This window comes from Wallemia ichthyophaga (genome assembly GCF_000400465.1).
Source record: "Wallemia ichthyophaga EXF-994 unplaced genomic scaffold scaffold14, whole genome shotgun sequence".
Taxonomy (NCBI): domain Eukaryota; kingdom Fungi; phylum Basidiomycota; class Wallemiomycetes; order Wallemiales; family Wallemiaceae; genus Wallemia; species Wallemia ichthyophaga.
In genome coordinates this window covers 204,776-220,503 of record NW_008806287.1, presented here as the reverse complement: position 1 = coordinate 220,503, position 15,728 = coordinate 204,776, and the positions used below count along the sequence as shown (strand labels likewise).

The following is a 15,728-nucleotide window of genomic DNA, read 5'->3' as shown; positions in this document are numbered from 1 at the left end:
CGTTTGTGTCCCGCTGTAGACTGTCTGCCACTGCCCGTAGAGCTCATCAAATTATTCGGAGTCTGCTTGAGATATCCGTCGAAACCACGTACTACATTTCCACCGCCCGGTACATTAGTTTCTTCAAGGTAGTTTGTCTCATGGGTATATATATCACTCTCAATCACATTCAGCTGCTTATCGAATTGCTTCTTTTTTTTTATGGCGTTTGCTAGCTCTTGCCGCGCGTTGTCATACTCGCTGCCAGCTGTAGATGGGTTCATTACGGTTTTAGTTGAAAAATAAATTCCGTCTTGGTTAATAAAATCTCTTTAATTCAAACAATATAATTTAACACACTGAGACTAACACACGTCATCTACACCTTTGCACAGCTTATGGATAGCCCTGTCCATATCTCTGCTGCGCCTGCCATCCGCCGTACCCTTGGTAGTGGGAGAAGCTAGGTGTTTGGAAGAGAGGAGGAGCCTGATACGCGCTACCGAAAGCGTTGTAAGGCTGTTGTTGAGGGTGTTGAGGGTGTTGTTGATGTTGGTGTTGTTGATGTTGCTGTTGAGGTTGTTGACTCTTTGGCGCGTGCTGCTGCTGCTGCTGTTGCTGCTTCTCTTGATGACTGATTGCAGGACTACCAGCATTCTGCAGCGACTGGTTCAAGAAGCTGTCGTATGCATTCGCTGAGTCGTACGATGGATATGGCGATGGCGATGCTACATTGTTCGTCGCGGTTGCTGCTGCGTGTTGAACATATGGTGATTGAGTTGCTGCTGCTCCACTCGCGCTTGCTGCTCCACTTGGCTTGGGTTGCGATGGCTGTTGAAATCCTGTGCCTGGTTGTGGTCCTGGGTACATTGGGTACTTGGCAGCAAATTGTGCATATGGACTAGCAGCTGCTTGACCATAGAATGCTGCAGCATTTGGTGCTCCGTATGCTGCTGCATATGGGTTAAAGTAGTATGGCATTGGGGCGGTGATGCCGGGATAACCTGATGCAGTTTGTTGAGAGGAGATTGATGGGGTGCTTGCTTGGTTGATTGAAGGTGTTGGGACTGACTTTGTGTCTTCTTGGCCAATTTGTCTACCGAAGCTGGATGGTTGTTGTTGACCGTAGTAGTTTGCCTGCTGAAGAGCAAAGTCCTATGAAACGTTAGCAAAATAACTAATGACAAAAAAACGCACTCACCCTTTGGGCTTGGTCGTTGTAAAGAGCAGCATAATCGTTTTGAGTTTGCTGACCAAAAGCACCACCACCTAATTGACCTGGCTGAGCAGCTAAGTTGGAGAAAACGTTAGAGTATGCGTCTGGGGTTGGAGTAACAGTTTGGTTGTATTGTTGGAATTGAGGAGGAATAGCTTGCGAAGAAACGGGTTGATGTGGTTGAGTTGGTTCAGTTGGTTGAATTGAAGGTTGCTGTTGAGGTTGTTGGAAGTATTGACCGTAGACGTCTTGCTGTGGTTGTTGAGAGGTGTATGCAGAAATTTCAGATTGTTGAGTAGTTGGTTGTTGAGTGACAGGTTGAACGGGTTGAGATGGTTGTGAAGGAGCAGGAGCAGGAGCAGGTACAGCTACAGAAGCAGAAGAAGGCTCAGGTTGATTAATAGAAACAGAATCTTGTTGAGGTTGAGTAGCCTTTAATTGCTCTGATTGATCAGGTTGTTCCTCATATCCACCAGGACCAGGACCAGGACCACCAGCACCGTTATCTAACAAGGATAAGCTACCAAATTGAACGCCAATAGCATTTCCAAGAGATTTGTTATCGGAAGCACCTGGCATAACAACAGCAGCGTCTTGCCTAGCACGTTGAGCAGCTCTAGAGTTTGGTTTTGGAGGAGCTCCAAAGCCAGGAGGAGCAGAAGAGTTTGTTTGTTGAGTGGATTTTGAAGAGTCTTGTGATTGTTTGACAGGGGATTGTTCGGAAGGTTTAGAGTCATCCCAAGTTGGAGTGGAATCGGATGGCCAAACGGAATCTGAATTATTCCAAGCAGTAGTAGGTTGATCCCAAGACAAATTTTCGGAAGGTTGAGACAAGGAGGTGGAATTGAATTGAGAATCTTGATGTGGTTGAGCTGGAGGGTTTGGTTGAGATTGTACTTGTACTTGGACATGATCGTGGACAAGGTCGTGATCGTGGTTTTCTTGGTCGAGTTCTTGCTGTTTAATAGGATCGGGTTGAACGACGGATTCACCGACGGTTTCGACGATAGTTTCGGGCTTTGGAGAAGGAGGTTTGGCGATTTGAGCCCAGGATCTTAGAGCAGCGGAGGAGGAGGGTTGAGAGGATGGGAGTTGATTGGTTGTAGTTGTGCTTGTGCCTGTACCTGTTCCTGTTGCCGTGCTATTGACCACGCCTTGCTCACTACTAGTTGAAGGATCAGACCATTTCGCCGGAGTAGTTGAGTTTGAAGGAGTAGACTTAGCAGGAGTAGTTGAATGACGTGTACTTGATCTAGCAGAACCACCTCTTGGGCCACGTGGAGGGTTGAAGGACCCTCTAGTAGCGGGTTGACCTCGAGAACTTTGATTGTTGGTGTTGCGAGGTTGTTTGGGCGTGCTAGACTTGGGTTTTGAAGGAGCAGGTGGTGTAGTTGTTGGTACGCTCGGAGCCGCAGCCTTCTTCTCCTTCTTTGATTGTACCGTTGAGAATTGAGAAGCGTGGCCTTCAGAAATTCTAGCAACCGCAGATTCAAGTACACCGTTAACGTCAATTAAAACTTGATCTAAATCGTCTTCATTCCAGTGTGGGAATAATTCTTTAATTATTTTAACATTTGATTGTTTCCGTGTGCTCATTTTTTATTTTTATTCTTCGTCGTGGTGGTGATGGCAAGAGATATGTCAAGTATGTTTAATATGAAAATTGTTAAAATTACTTTTAACTTTGATAAATCTATTTAATTGTTTTTATAATGGTATGATACCGTGATTGGATTTACTCAGTCATCTCCCCATCTTCCTTCCCTTCCCCAACTCATCAATGTCCAATATCACAAAACTGCTATCAAAGAACAAAAACTGGGCAAAAAATATAAATCCGGAAATACTAAAGAATTGCGAGAAAGGTCAATGGCCTGGAGTTTTATTTATTGGTTGTAGTGATAGTAGGTGTACAGAAGGTACAATTTTAGACAGTGAATTAGGACAAGTATTCACGCATAGGAATATTGCAAATCAGTTTAATACCAATGATACATCTGCTAAAGCTGTTGTTGATTATGCAACAAAGCAGCTTCAAATAAAGGAAATAGCGTTATGTGGACATACAGGGTGTGGAGGAATTGCAGCTAGCAAAAGTGTATTAGATGGACAGATGATGGATCTCAATAGTCCAATTGGGCAGTGGTTAAGTCCTTTCATTAACCACTGTAGATCACTTGATAAGGATTTATCTACTGAGGAATTGATTATTGAAAACATCCAATTTAATAGGAACAACCTTGTAAATTACTTGAATGATGATTCAATTCAAGTCAAAGGGTAAGTCAACTGTCATACTTGAATTATTCAAGTCAATTGATGAAAACATAGTCTCTTATTTAATATAAAATCTGGTTTAATTTCTCAAGTATAATTTTAAATTTAATTTAACATTTTCATTCCTTTCAAATTCCAAATTCCCTTCAAATTCCTTGTCATTACAACCCACAAAGCCATTCTCACATCCTCACACCCATGTCCATCTATGTCACAAATTAATTTAAACAACTCCCTAAACCACCCTTTAGCCTTGGAATACTTCAAGCTACACCCAAGGAGACAGAAAATATTCTTTGGTCCTTACTTACTATTGAATACGTTAGGTGGGTTGGTATTTACTTGGATTATACTCTATTCTAACCCTCAAAATACAGGAGAAGGCGAATTCGGTAAAGTTAAACTCGGTCTCCACTCTCAATTCGGTGAACAAGTCGCTGTCAAACTCATTAGAAGAAACTCCGTCTCTGATAAATCAAGATTATCCAAAGTTGAACGTGAAATTTTAGTTCTGAGATCCGTTAACCACCCTCACATCGTTGGATTATACGATGTTATTGAAACTGAAAAGTACATTGGCATCGTCCTCGAGTACGCTCCAGGTGGTGAACTCTTCGATTTCATCCTACGTCATAAATACCTCAAAGAACGTGACGCTTGTAGATTGTTCGCTCAATTAATCTCCGGCGTTCACTACCTTCACAATAAGAAAGTTATTCATCGTGACTTAAAGTTGGAAAATTTACTTCTCGATAGGGGCAGAAATATCATCATCACTGACTTTGGCTTCGCTAATCGCTTTGAGCACCGTGTAGATGACCTCATGGCTACTTCTTGTGGTTCCCCTTGCTACGCTGCTCCTGAATTAGTCATCTCTGATGGTTTATACGTTGGAAGCGCTGTTGACATTTGGAGTTGTGGTGTCATCTTATACGCTATGTTAGCTGGTTACCTTCCTTTCGATGATGACCCTCAAAACCCTGAAGGTGATAACATCAATCTCCTCTACAAATACATTGTCTCAACCCCTCTCACTTTTCCTGACTTTGTCTCCCCTCAAGCTCGTCATTTACTCTCAATGATGCTTGTTCCTGATCCAACTAAGCGTTGCTCTGTTGAAGAAATCATGTCTCACCCTTGGTTGAAATCTTACTCCCACTTATTCGATAGATCCGTTGTTCAATGGGAGCAACTCTCACAAGACCTCTTAAACGCAAAACGATTGGCTCAAAAGCGTCAACTTCAAGCTTTCGAGGCGGAATCTTTATCTCCTTCACTTATTCGCTCTCAAACTGAAGCTGATCCTAATCTATTCCCTGCAATGACTTCAAAAGGTGCACGTCATCAATCTGCTATGGGTATACCAACTTCAAACTCTTCAACTTTGTCACCCTTTGACTATCTTCAAAGAGCTAATCAAGATGCTGCGAATGAGTACCTCGAATACCAACAACAAAATGAAATTGATCATTCTACAAGTAAAAAGAGAGACGCTCCTGATACTATCACTCAATCTCATTCTCACAATAACCCATCTGGTAAAAGGAATCCAAATATTCAAAGACACACTATTCAAGTTGAGTATGAGAATCAACAGGATGACAACCAAAACACAAAGTCCACGCAAATTGATACCACAAAGTTATCCAAAAATGAGCAATTACCAATTACTCCTCCATCTAACAATCAAATACCATCGCCATCATTAAACGCCGCAGAAGAAGCGCAATTAGCTCAACCTGCAATCATTAATAGCGTTCCATTACCTTTATCACATGACATTTCCAATAAAAAGGTCAAGACTGATATTGAGTCTCGTGAGGATACAGAGATTCGTGAGTCTCATGAGACTCACGAGCCTCATAAATCTCCTTCAAACAAAGCTCTATCAACCGGAAACATGGCTTCAACGGATAAACCATCTGACAATGTCAGTGATACCAATAACAATGATATCAGCAAAGAGAATGATAAGGATAAGGAGAATAGCAGTAGCATTCACCACATCAACACCAACAAGCAAAGCAAACCACCTATCAGTTCGGGTGCACTCAAAATGATGAATAAACAAAACGATGACGAAAATAAGTCAATGTTATCGTCCAATCGTTCGTCTGGTGGTAATGCCTCTTCACATTCCAAAGACTCTGGTAAAAAGTCATCACCTACATCAGGTGGTGTTAGTGGAAGTGCAAGTAGTCGTAGAAAGGCACTATCAATGATGGTCGAACCATTTGGTAAAAGTTCATCGAAAGAACGCAAATCTTCAAACCAATATAAAGTAAACGATGAAAATAAAGACACAACGAAGAGAGAACGTAAAACATCAGCAGCATTTTTATCATCAAACTCTTCCAAACCGACGAGTCAGATATCAGCCACATCACCACCTTCAGGAACCTTTACAAATGTCGCTGGCACGACATTTGATGGATCAAACCAAGTAAATTCGCATAAAGGATCATCTAGTCGTGCCAAGTCTGTTATGAATTGGTTCCGTAATAAAGGCTTGGCTAAGGCTGGTGGAGATGTTGTACAGTCGACAGGAACAACGCAGATGCAGACGCAGACGCAATCACAGACGCAATCACAAACTCAATCACAAACGCAATCAGTTACTGTTGCAGCTCAACAGAGTAGTTCGTCACATTTACCTTCTCAGTCACCTCAAACGCCATCTCAAGCACCCCCTCAATCAACACCTCCACCAGCTACGTTGAAAACGAGACCATCAACTGCTGGAGCAAATGGTGGAGCACAGCAAAATCAAATTAAGCCAGTTTCTGAAGATGCTATGGACACCCACACAGGTACCGTCGATCAAAACGCATTAACAGGTTTACCACCATCAGTTGTAATGGCAGAAGTGAAGAAGGTAATTACTAAGAATCTCGGATTGATAGTGAAGAAGGAAGGACAGGTAAATTTGAAGTGTGTGAGACCTTCAAAGAAGCAACAACAGCAGCAATCGCAAGCTCAACTGTTACCTTCATCGTCGAGCGCAGGTGGATTACGCAGTTTACTCATGTTCAAGAGATCATCATCTCAATCGACCAATCTTAGTTCTTCTGCTGGAGTGTCTAATGTGTCCAATGATGAAGATGTCAACAATACGGTATATGGAGAAACCCAAGTTGACAGTGGGGGTGAAGTAGTCTTGGATGTGAAATTGACCAAGATTAAGAATTTACCTGGACTATACTCGGTAGATCTCAAACGCATTTCAGGGAATTTACGCGATTACAGATATTTATATTTGCAAGTATTCGAGTGAGTGGGGTGTTTTTGCGTTAAGGATGTTATTAACCGTGATATTACAGACGAGCACAATTATCATCTTAAAAAGAGACAAACAGCAGTTACATTCACATTCACATTCAATCAATCATTCGCTTCAAGCATTTTTTTTTCAACTATTATCAACATTAGCCACGTAGTTTCATCATGTCTTTTTAATATCATAACATTGTTCATACACCACGGATCGGCCAGGTTCTGTAGGGGTGGGTTAGAGGAGTGAGCGTGGAGTAAGGCAACCGACAGGAATAGCGCGCATATGTAACGAGGAAAACAGGCGAATAGCGAGATAGCCAAAACCCATAATGTAAGATCAGCCTCCAAGATAGCCTTGGCAAGTAGTTTCAACTAAAAGTCCTCAACAACTCATTTTAAGACTGCGAAGAAGACAAAAGTCTCCCGAGGAGTGAGCTTTTCCACTTGTACTCGTCTATAACCCCAACGTGTGAACATGAAGTTTTTCCAGTGACGCCTTTTTACGATTGTTTTGGAATTCTATCGAAGTTTTTCAGTAGCTTACCTAGAACACCCGAAAGCCGCCGGAGTAAGCTAGATGAAGAGGATGCAACTTTGTTTGAAAATATCTACTCACCTGCTTACATGATTACCCCGGCGGTATCTAGTGCATAACCCTAAGCACGAGGATGGTTAAATATACATTGCCGACGGGAGTGCAAAATGTTAAGAAGGAAATGATTCTTATATATACAAATCAGTTTTCAATGGCCTGGCTTTGTTGATTGCGGATAGAAGCCTATCGGGGCCGTGAATAGGGCTATAGGAGTATTTGAAAGAGGAGAATTGTGTGCACTCCCGCACCGCTTATCTCCTTGCGAGATGGCCAACGGGCGGGTATGTTGTCATCAATTTTTATTTCAAAACGTATAATGCCACAACGCACTCTTGCTTCTGGACAACCACGAACGAATAAAATGTAAGCGCGAACAAGCGATTACACTGTAAGCCATCTAACAAGGCAAATAGAAAATGGCTTCATTAGGTATCAACGGTTTTGGACGTATTGGACGTATGTGAGTTGCGCGTTAGGTATTTGCACTGATTGCTCACTTGATTACGCGTTAGTGTCCTCCGTAACGCTCTCGAGCACGAAGACGTAAACGTCGTTGCCGTCAACGACCCTTTCATTGACCTCGAGTACATGGCTTACATGTTCAAGTACGACTCCACCCACGGCAAATTCAACGGTGAAGTTTCTCACAAGGACGGCAAGCTCATCGTCAACGGCAAGGCTATCACAGTCTTCTCCGAGAGAGACCCTTCAGCGATCCCATGGGGCAGCGTCGGTGCTCAATACATTGTCGAGTCAACCGGTGTCTTCACCACCATTGAGAAGGCCAGCGCCCACTTGAAGGGTGGCGCCAAGAAGGTTATCATCTCAGCTCCATCTGCGGATGCTCCTATGTACGTCGTTGGCGTCAACCTCGACTCATACGACCCATCACAAACTGTGATTTCAAACGCTTCATGCACCACAAACTGTCTCGCTCCATTGGCAAAGGTTGTCAACGACAAGTTTGGCTTGCAAGAAGGTTTGATGACCACTGTTCACGCCACCACTGCAACTCAAAAGACTGTCGACGGTCCATCAGGAAAGGACTGGAGAGGCGGTCGTTCAGCTGGCCAAAACATCATCCCATCCTCAACTGGTGCCGCTAAGGCCGTCGGCAAGGTCATCCCATCCCTCAACGGCAAGCTCACCGGTATGGCTTTCCGTGTGCCAACCGCTGATGTCTCCGTTGTTGACTTGACCTGCCGTCTCGAGAAGCCAGCTTCATACGAAGATATCACCAAGGCCATCCAAGAGGCCTCTGCTGGTTCTCTCAACGGAATCCTCGGCTTCACTGACGAGCAAGTTGTCTCAAACGACTTTATCGGCGACAAGAGATCATCCATCTTCGACAAGAACGCTGGTATCTCCCTCAACCAAAACTTTGTCAAGCTCGTCTCATGGTACGACAACGAATACGGTTACTCTCGTAGAGTTGTTGACCTCTGTGCTTTCGCTGCCAAGGCTGACGCTAAGGCTTAAGCTTTAACAAATTTCAATTCTATTAATACAAGTTGTACGCAAATATAACATGAATACGGTATATATCATTTGTGTGGTTGTCAACAGGCTGAAGATTTTCCTTAATTATATCTTCATGATGTATTTTACGACGCTGTCAACAAGACAATCACAATGGAATCTTATCAAACGCCGCTTTCAAGGTGAATAAATTGCTGTTGTATTGTACGGCTTCTTAGACGCTGCCAGCCGCTATGCTTCCAAGGAAATGAGCCATCTCTTCTCGTCTTCTGTGCGTCGTCGATCGAGTATCTCTCACGCTCTAACCGAAGGATCCACAGATGAGATTCCAAACTTGGAGAAAGCTCTGGCTCAATTTAGCCATAGCTGAGAAGGAGCTCGCTTTGCCCATCTCGGACGAGGCCATTAAGCAGATGTCCGATAATCTTCTCCTCGATGACGATCAAATGAAGATTGCTGCCGAAGAAGAGAAACGTCGCCGCCACGATGTCATGGCTCATGTCCACACTTTCGGCGTTGTAGCTCCTGCAGCAGCGGGTATCATCCAGTGAGCCAGATTTTCCGAATAACTCGCAATCTCACATGGGTTTCAAGCCTCGGTGCTACATCATGTTTCGTTACTGAGTTAGTCTACTTTCCTCTTTTACAACTACGTCTCACTCTCCGCTCCACCACACAGCAACGCTGACCTCATCTTTCTCCGCGAAGGCCTCAATATGGTCATCGATAAGCTCGCAATCACCATCGACAGATTCTCGGCTTTTGCTGACAAGTTCCGCGACTTGCCCACGCTCGGTTTCACCCATTTCCAGCCTGCGCAGCTCACTACCGTCGGCAAGCGCACAACGCTGTGGATTCAGGTGAGTGTTTTTGGTGTTGGTGGTTTAATACACGCGCTGACTCTATCCAGGAACTGCTCTGGGATTTGCGCAACCTCACTAGAGCTCGCGATGACCTTGGTTTTCGTGGTGTGAAGGGTACCACAGGCACTCAAGCGTCTTTCCTCGCTCTCTTTGACGGTGACCACGATAAGGTGCGTTGTTTATGCGCTCACTAATTACTCATCACTTACTCTCCACTCCAGGTAGAAGCACTCGACCAGCGCGTCACTGAACTCCTCGGTTTCCCGTACGCCTACCCAGTCAGCTCTCAGACGTACTCGCGCAAGATTGACAATGACGTCGTCCTCGCTCTCTCCAATTTCGGATCGACGGTGCACAAAATAGCCACTGATATTCGTCTCCTCGCTCACCTCAAGGAAGTCGAAGAACCTTTCGAAAAGGACCAGATCGGCTCATCGGCTATGGCGTACAAACGTAATCCAATGCGTTCAGAGAGAGCCTGTTCGCTCGCTAGACACCTGATCAGTCTGTCGCAGGACGTTCTCAACACTAATGCCGTACAGTGGTTTGAGAGGACTCTGGATGATTCAGCAATCAGGAGAATCAGCTTGCCTTCTGCTTTCCTCACTACGGATATCCTTCTCTCAATCATGCAAAACGTGAGTGAAGGTCTCGTTGTCTATCCAGCCATCATCAGAAGAAGAATTGCTCAGGAGTTGCCGTTCATGGCTACCGAGAATATAATCATGGCTATCGTCAAAAAGGGTGGCGATAGACAGGAGTGTCATGAGAAGATAAGAGTTCTGTCCCACGAAGCTGGAAGAGAAGTTAAGGAGTTTGGTAGAGAAAATGACCTCATTGAGAGAGTTAAGAAAGACTCCTTCTTCGCTCCGATCGTTGGCGATTTGGATAAACTACTCGATCCTCAGTCTTTCACTGGTAGAGCGCCGCAACAGGTCGACAGCTTCATCGCTAAATGGGTTAAACCGGCTCTGCAACCCCACCAAGCTGCCATCTCGAATGCAAAGGCTGCACAGCTTAACGTTTGAGATGCGTTGCTGTGAATCTGCTGCCAGTGAGAAAGAAGAAAGAAACAACATGCTTTTTAAAAACTGTATTCGTTTACAAATAATAGATAAAACAAACAAGGTGATGAGAGAGCGAGAGAGAGGCGTGTGTGATATATATTAAATGAAGCTAGATAACTTTTTTGTCTCATCGACGTCAATGTTGACACGGAGTAGAGGATAAGGCAGCATTGATCCGTTAAACAAAGTAAGGTAAATTGCGAATGTTAATGTGAGGTTCCTGTTACGTATAAGTAGGAATCTAAACACCTAACTCCTACTCACAAACAAAGACGTAGGTCCCGAACCTGGTATATTTGCAGAAGAGCCTGAGCCCCTTGAACCAGATTCAGTCATAGATTGTCCGTCATTCAAGTGAAGACGGGCTCTCTCAGCTAGCTTGTGAGCGTAGTATACAGGCGTAGCGAGAGATACAGCTCTCGTTGCGATCTGATACGTAAAGCATGTCGCGTAGATAGTCTGTCCGAGCGTGTTGATGTCGAAGCCAAAGTCATCGTGCAAAACAACATATCTACAAGGTCTAGAAGTACCCATCAAACCTGAGTGAGTGTAAGCGTAAAATTCGAATTGATCCGCTCTAGTGACGCTTGGATGATCGATAATAGTGCCGCTTCTGCAATTACCTGATCTATCTTGTGGTTGATTTCTAAGTGGAGCAAAACGAACATGGTGTCTCTTCTGTCCGACTACAAACGTTAATACTGGTGTCCTGCCACCAGTTATTTCACGATACGCTTGCATGATTGCTCCTTTCTCGTGCTGGAGTACCTCCTTGTATTGACCGTCTGAAACACCATCTCTCAGATAGAGGACGTGTCTTGGTATAGCATTGCCGTTGTTCTCCGAGTACGTCTTCACATGTCTCTTGATTACATTCTTGAGATTTTCAATAATCTCCTCGCGCGCACCAAGAGCCAGCTCAGAGCCGACGAATTTCGAGCAGCGCTGATCCGTATTAGAGACGATACCAGCAATTGAAACGGCGCTTGATGATCCAGGCGCTGGGTGTGTGACATCAACACCGAAGCAGATAACCTTGTCCTTGTGTGCAAAATATGGGTTCGGAGTACCCAGAGTTTGGTTAATACCACCTGCTTTGACGTTTATCTTAAGTACCAAGTTAGAGATATACGTTGGCTTCGCACTGGACGCCTTCTTCGACAAAAGGAATTGAGATGGCACTCCAACAGTTATGTCACAGAAGTGCTTGATGGCTCGGTATGCATTCGACTTCTCAAACTTACAGGTGGAGAGAACGAAATCCATTCTTGGATTCCTGTCCCAGAAGTGACGCAAGTCAGCCATGATTTCGTCGAATCTTGCGTTCTCGCTTCTTAAAAAAACCACCTCCGGCTCATAAGGTACACTCATTCCGCGCTTCGAGCACATGTCACGTAAGCCTCTGAGAAAACCTCCGAGCCATCTGTAGTCTTCTTGTCTTCCGAAACATATTAACATCCAGCTCTTGATTTTGGCGGGTGCGTAAAAGCGCATATTTTGAGATGGTCTGTCCCATTCACCTTCTTGTGGGTTTGGTGATAACAACCGTCTGTCAAATTCCAGTTGAGGTGGATCGATGATTGATGCCTGGCATTCGACAGGTTTGGGGTTGATTTCGAATCCGAATTTGTCCATAATGTGATTGTGTCTACTCAGTGACGTGACTTGATCGGTGGACTCTTGCAGTCTTTGAAAAGGCTTAACTTTACAGAAGTTCATCATTTGTGATGTTTGACCAGACGTCATTCCTTTCTCGGGATGGATCTGGCCGGGTAAGACGTTTAATAGTTCCATTGGGACGAAGACCGATCTGCTCTTTCCGATAACTGGGAGCTCGGGATATCTAAGTCTAAGGTTGTAGGTTTTCATCAGGTATTCTGAGATACTGATTGCAACACCATCTGAGCCTTCAAAGACAAATTCGTCGGCGTTTTTCTCGGAAACCTCCTGAACCATAAAGGTCATTGGGCGATTTTTGTTGTGATTAGTTACGACCTTGACCTTTTTGAGCTTCTTCTCGAGCATACGTCTTTGATTGTTGTTCATACGACCCCTTGGACCGACAGTCATGTTTATTTGGCCTCTCATACCCATGAGCTCACCAGCGACGACGTCGAGCGGGCCATCTTGCAACAACTTGATGACACTGGTATCGACGTTTAGGATAATACCGTTGGCGGACATTCTCGTTGTTCTGAAAAAGAACATTAAGACATAGTGTTAGACAGAAGGACACAATACGCACGTGAACCAAGAGCGGAGGAGATTTGCACCGAATTCCATTTTTTGGTTGCGACCATTGATAGGATAGTAGATACCCTTGGTCGAGGGATGAGTCATGGTAGCGCAGTATCTCACGACCGTGTTGAGGGCAGCGATGAGCTCATTAACGCCACTGTTGTTCGCGATACTTGGAATGTGATGAGCAAGACAGCTAGACAGCTAAGTAGCTGATAAGCACGACTCACTCGGTGGAAATCACAGACACGGGCTTGAGTGATATCTTGTTTACAGCACCCTTTTTCTCTCCGGTAGCCTTGTCGACAATTGGGGTCTCACTTTCTGCAGGAAGATTGAAGATAACCTGCAGCGGATGAGACATGTGAAATCACGCGTGTAAGGTACCATACAGAAATTTCACTGTCGAATGGCAGCGGCTGAGAGCTGTAGAGTAAGGACTGACCATCGTACGCGCACGTGGAGCCGTAATTAACCTCGTTTGCCTAGAAAGAAGACAGAAGAAGTCAGAGAAGAGCGGAGAATGAGAATTGGAAGCGGATACGCACGAGGAAGAATCTCATAGCCCGCAAATTATCCTTCCAATTGCGAACTTTTGGCTTGGTTGCTTCGATAGTGACGTCGTACACGTAGATGGAGGGAGGTGCGTCCTTTGGGAATCTTCTCATCGGGAAGAGGTTCGAAGTGACTGTTGCCTGATTTCTAGATATGAATTGTTTCGGTTTGGCTGGTAGTTGCACGGATTGGGACATCTTTGTGGGATGTTTGTTGTGAGCGTAAGAGAAAGGACAATGGCACGTATACGAAATAGGGATTTGTATTTGGTTATCAATTGTACACCAAGCTGCTTCAATTTCCTTGATATTAAAGTCATTTTGCAACACTCACAGTCCATTCCCATCCTATCCCCTTCATCTGCGTACTTACTCCATGCCAGCTTACTTTCACGCAAACAAATGCCTTTTCTATGCACTTGGAAATACTACTAAGAACTCACAGCCCCTATTTAACACCCCATTGAGCTGGTCCCTTGAATCCAAGCGTGCTAATCACGATGCATGGGCCATTATTGGTCCACAGTCCACACGATTGATAAAAGCGCTATTTAAGCAATCCGATAAATCAGTTCCAGCTACTGCGCTATCTCACCCACTCGCTGATTCCGCTAAATGCTATCCCTGGGAGACTTACAGCATCGCAAACTTCTCCACTCGTTTACTCAGCTCTGCGGATGGATTTGTGGATTATACAGCACGTTATGGCAGTCTGAGAGGCGATGAGACGCAGACTGTGCTGTCATATCTGATGAACAGAGTACCGAGGAATGGAAGCAATACAGAAAGCGATACAGATGACAAGGTGCTTGCTTTCGTCGCTGAAATCGCTCACAAACTCGATTTAAAGAAGCTGTCAGTTTACCAGGCCCTTGCTCTGTTTGTATAACACAATCACAGGCTTGACCGCCCATTGATCGGTCTGAGTAACGGACAATCGCGAAGACTGAAGATTGCACATGCATTGCTGCTCCGTCGCAGTCTCTTGGTGCTTGAAGAGCCCTACAGTATGTCACTCTACCGGTTGTTGCTCGCTTCTCACTCTAATTAGCCGGTCTCGACCCACCATCTCGCGCCAGACTGAGCCAGCTACTTGAGACTCTCCACAGATCAATGAGTCCTAATGTTCTACTTCTTCTGAAACCCTCAGACTCTTTGCCTGACTACATCACTCACGTCCTCCAAATCAATGACGATGGTGTCATTCAATCGGGTCCTAAGGATGAGGTGCTTAGTGTTTTGCATTCAGATACCGAGACAACGCCCGATGGAGCTGGTTTGGGGTGTGTGCAGAACGCAAAGGTCCTCATCGATTTGAAAGATGTAAATATTTCCTACAGAAAAACGCCTGTAAGTGATTTTGGCCTCGATGAACTCTCTGACTCTCGATTTAGGTGCTCAACAACATCCACTGGCAAGTCAGGGCTGGTGAAAGATGGCATCTTCAAGGCTACAATGGTTAGCATGATACTATAACACTTTCACTAAACTAACTAGCGAATACAGGATCCGGGAAAACCGTAAGTCTCAAATAGTATCCTTCTTGTGTCAGCTCATATAGCTTCCAGACCCTCTTATCGCTAGTGACTGGCGATCACCCTCAATCATATACCAAGGATATCACGCTATTCGACAAACCTCGCGCTCGCATTGCCACGACACAGCTTTCGACACTCATAGGCACTACATCACCCGAAATCTCATCTTCATTTCCTAGATCCACAACTCTGACAGCCTTCGACGTCGTCGCTACTGGCTACATGGGCGTTTACTGCTTCAGACCGACGCGAGATGAGGGAGAGAAAACACGCGTTTATCAAATTCTCCGAGAGTTGGCTCCGGCTGTCGATCCTAGTGCCTCATTCACCACTCTCAGTCAGAGTGAAAAAAGCTGCCTGTTCTTAGCGCGCGCGCTAGTAAATAGATCTCCGCTACTTATTTTAGACGAACCCTTCCAGGGCATGACTGCTCAGGACGTTTACAGGTCGCGCATGTATTTGCAAACTCAACTAGGGAGTGAACAAGCGGTGGTTTTTGTCACTCATTACGAAACTGAAGTGCCTTGGAAGATTGATCAAGGTAGATACATACGTTTGAGAGATGGATTTGTCGAAAAGATTCATTAATTCATTGATTCATTAAGTGTTAGTTACGTGTTTTACATTTCGTTCATCATCTTTTTACCGC

General features: G+C 44.7%; 6 protein-coding genes across 6 annotated transcripts; 4 read left to right on the top strand and 2 right to left on the bottom strand.

Annotated features, from left to right (window-relative positions):
- Positions 1-375: 375 nt before the first annotated feature.
- On the bottom strand, positions 376-2,791 carry J056_001265 (CUE domain-containing protein; the record flags this gene model as incomplete). Its single annotated transcript, XM_009270825.1, has 2 exons — positions 376-1,134; positions 1,181-2,791. 2 exons carry the CDS (start codon positions 2,789-2,791, stop codon positions 376-378), a joined length of 2,370 nt encoding a protein of 789 aa, XP_009269100.1.
- An 889-nt stretch (positions 2,792-3,680) lies between these two features.
- On the top strand, positions 3,681-6,746 carry J056_001264 (Fatty acyl-CoA synthetase and RNA processing-associated kinase 1; the record flags this gene model as incomplete). Its single annotated transcript, XM_009270824.1, has 2 exons — positions 3,681-3,798; positions 3,850-6,746. The coding sequence occupies 2 exons, from the start codon at positions 3,681-3,683 to the stop codon at positions 6,744-6,746; spliced, it is 3,015 nt and encodes a 1,004-aa protein (XP_009269099.1).
- Positions 6,747-7,756: 1,010 nt separating this feature from the next.
- On the top strand, positions 7,757-8,819 carry J056_001263 (Glyceraldehyde-3-phosphate dehydrogenase; the record flags this gene model as incomplete). Its single annotated transcript, XM_009270823.1, has 2 exons — positions 7,757-7,800; positions 7,853-8,819. 2 exons carry the CDS (start codon positions 7,757-7,759, stop codon positions 8,817-8,819), a joined length of 1,011 nt encoding a protein of 336 aa, XP_009269098.1.
- A 153-nt stretch (positions 8,820-8,972) lies between these two features.
- J056_001262 (Adenylosuccinate lyase) lies at positions 8,973-10,710 on the top strand (the record flags this gene model as incomplete). The annotated part of the gene is made up of 7 exons (XM_009270822.1): positions 8,973-9,001; positions 9,048-9,090; positions 9,131-9,366; positions 9,414-9,443; positions 9,499-9,679; positions 9,730-9,852; positions 9,904-10,710. 7 exons carry the CDS (start codon positions 8,973-8,975, stop codon positions 10,708-10,710), a joined length of 1,449 nt encoding a protein of 482 aa, XP_009269097.1.
- Positions 10,711-10,927: 217 nt separating this feature from the next.
- J056_001261 (Protein argonaute-2) lies at positions 10,928-13,739 on the bottom strand (the record flags this gene model as incomplete). Its single annotated transcript, XM_009270821.1, has 6 exons — positions 10,928-10,969; positions 11,014-12,943; positions 12,995-13,159; positions 13,218-13,333; positions 13,380-13,472; positions 13,536-13,739. 6 exons carry the CDS (start codon positions 13,737-13,739, stop codon positions 10,928-10,930), a joined length of 2,550 nt encoding a protein of 849 aa, XP_009269096.1.
- Positions 13,740-13,917: 178 nt separating this feature from the next.
- On the top strand, positions 13,918-15,667 carry J056_001260 (uncharacterized protein; the record flags this gene model as incomplete). The annotated part of the gene is made up of 6 exons (XM_009270820.1): positions 13,918-14,396; positions 14,442-14,548; positions 14,593-14,891; positions 14,936-14,999; positions 15,048-15,061; positions 15,110-15,667. The coding sequence occupies 6 exons, from the start codon at positions 13,918-13,920 to the stop codon at positions 15,665-15,667; spliced, it is 1,521 nt and encodes a 506-aa protein (XP_009269095.1).
- Positions 15,668-15,728: the final 61 nt, after the last annotated feature.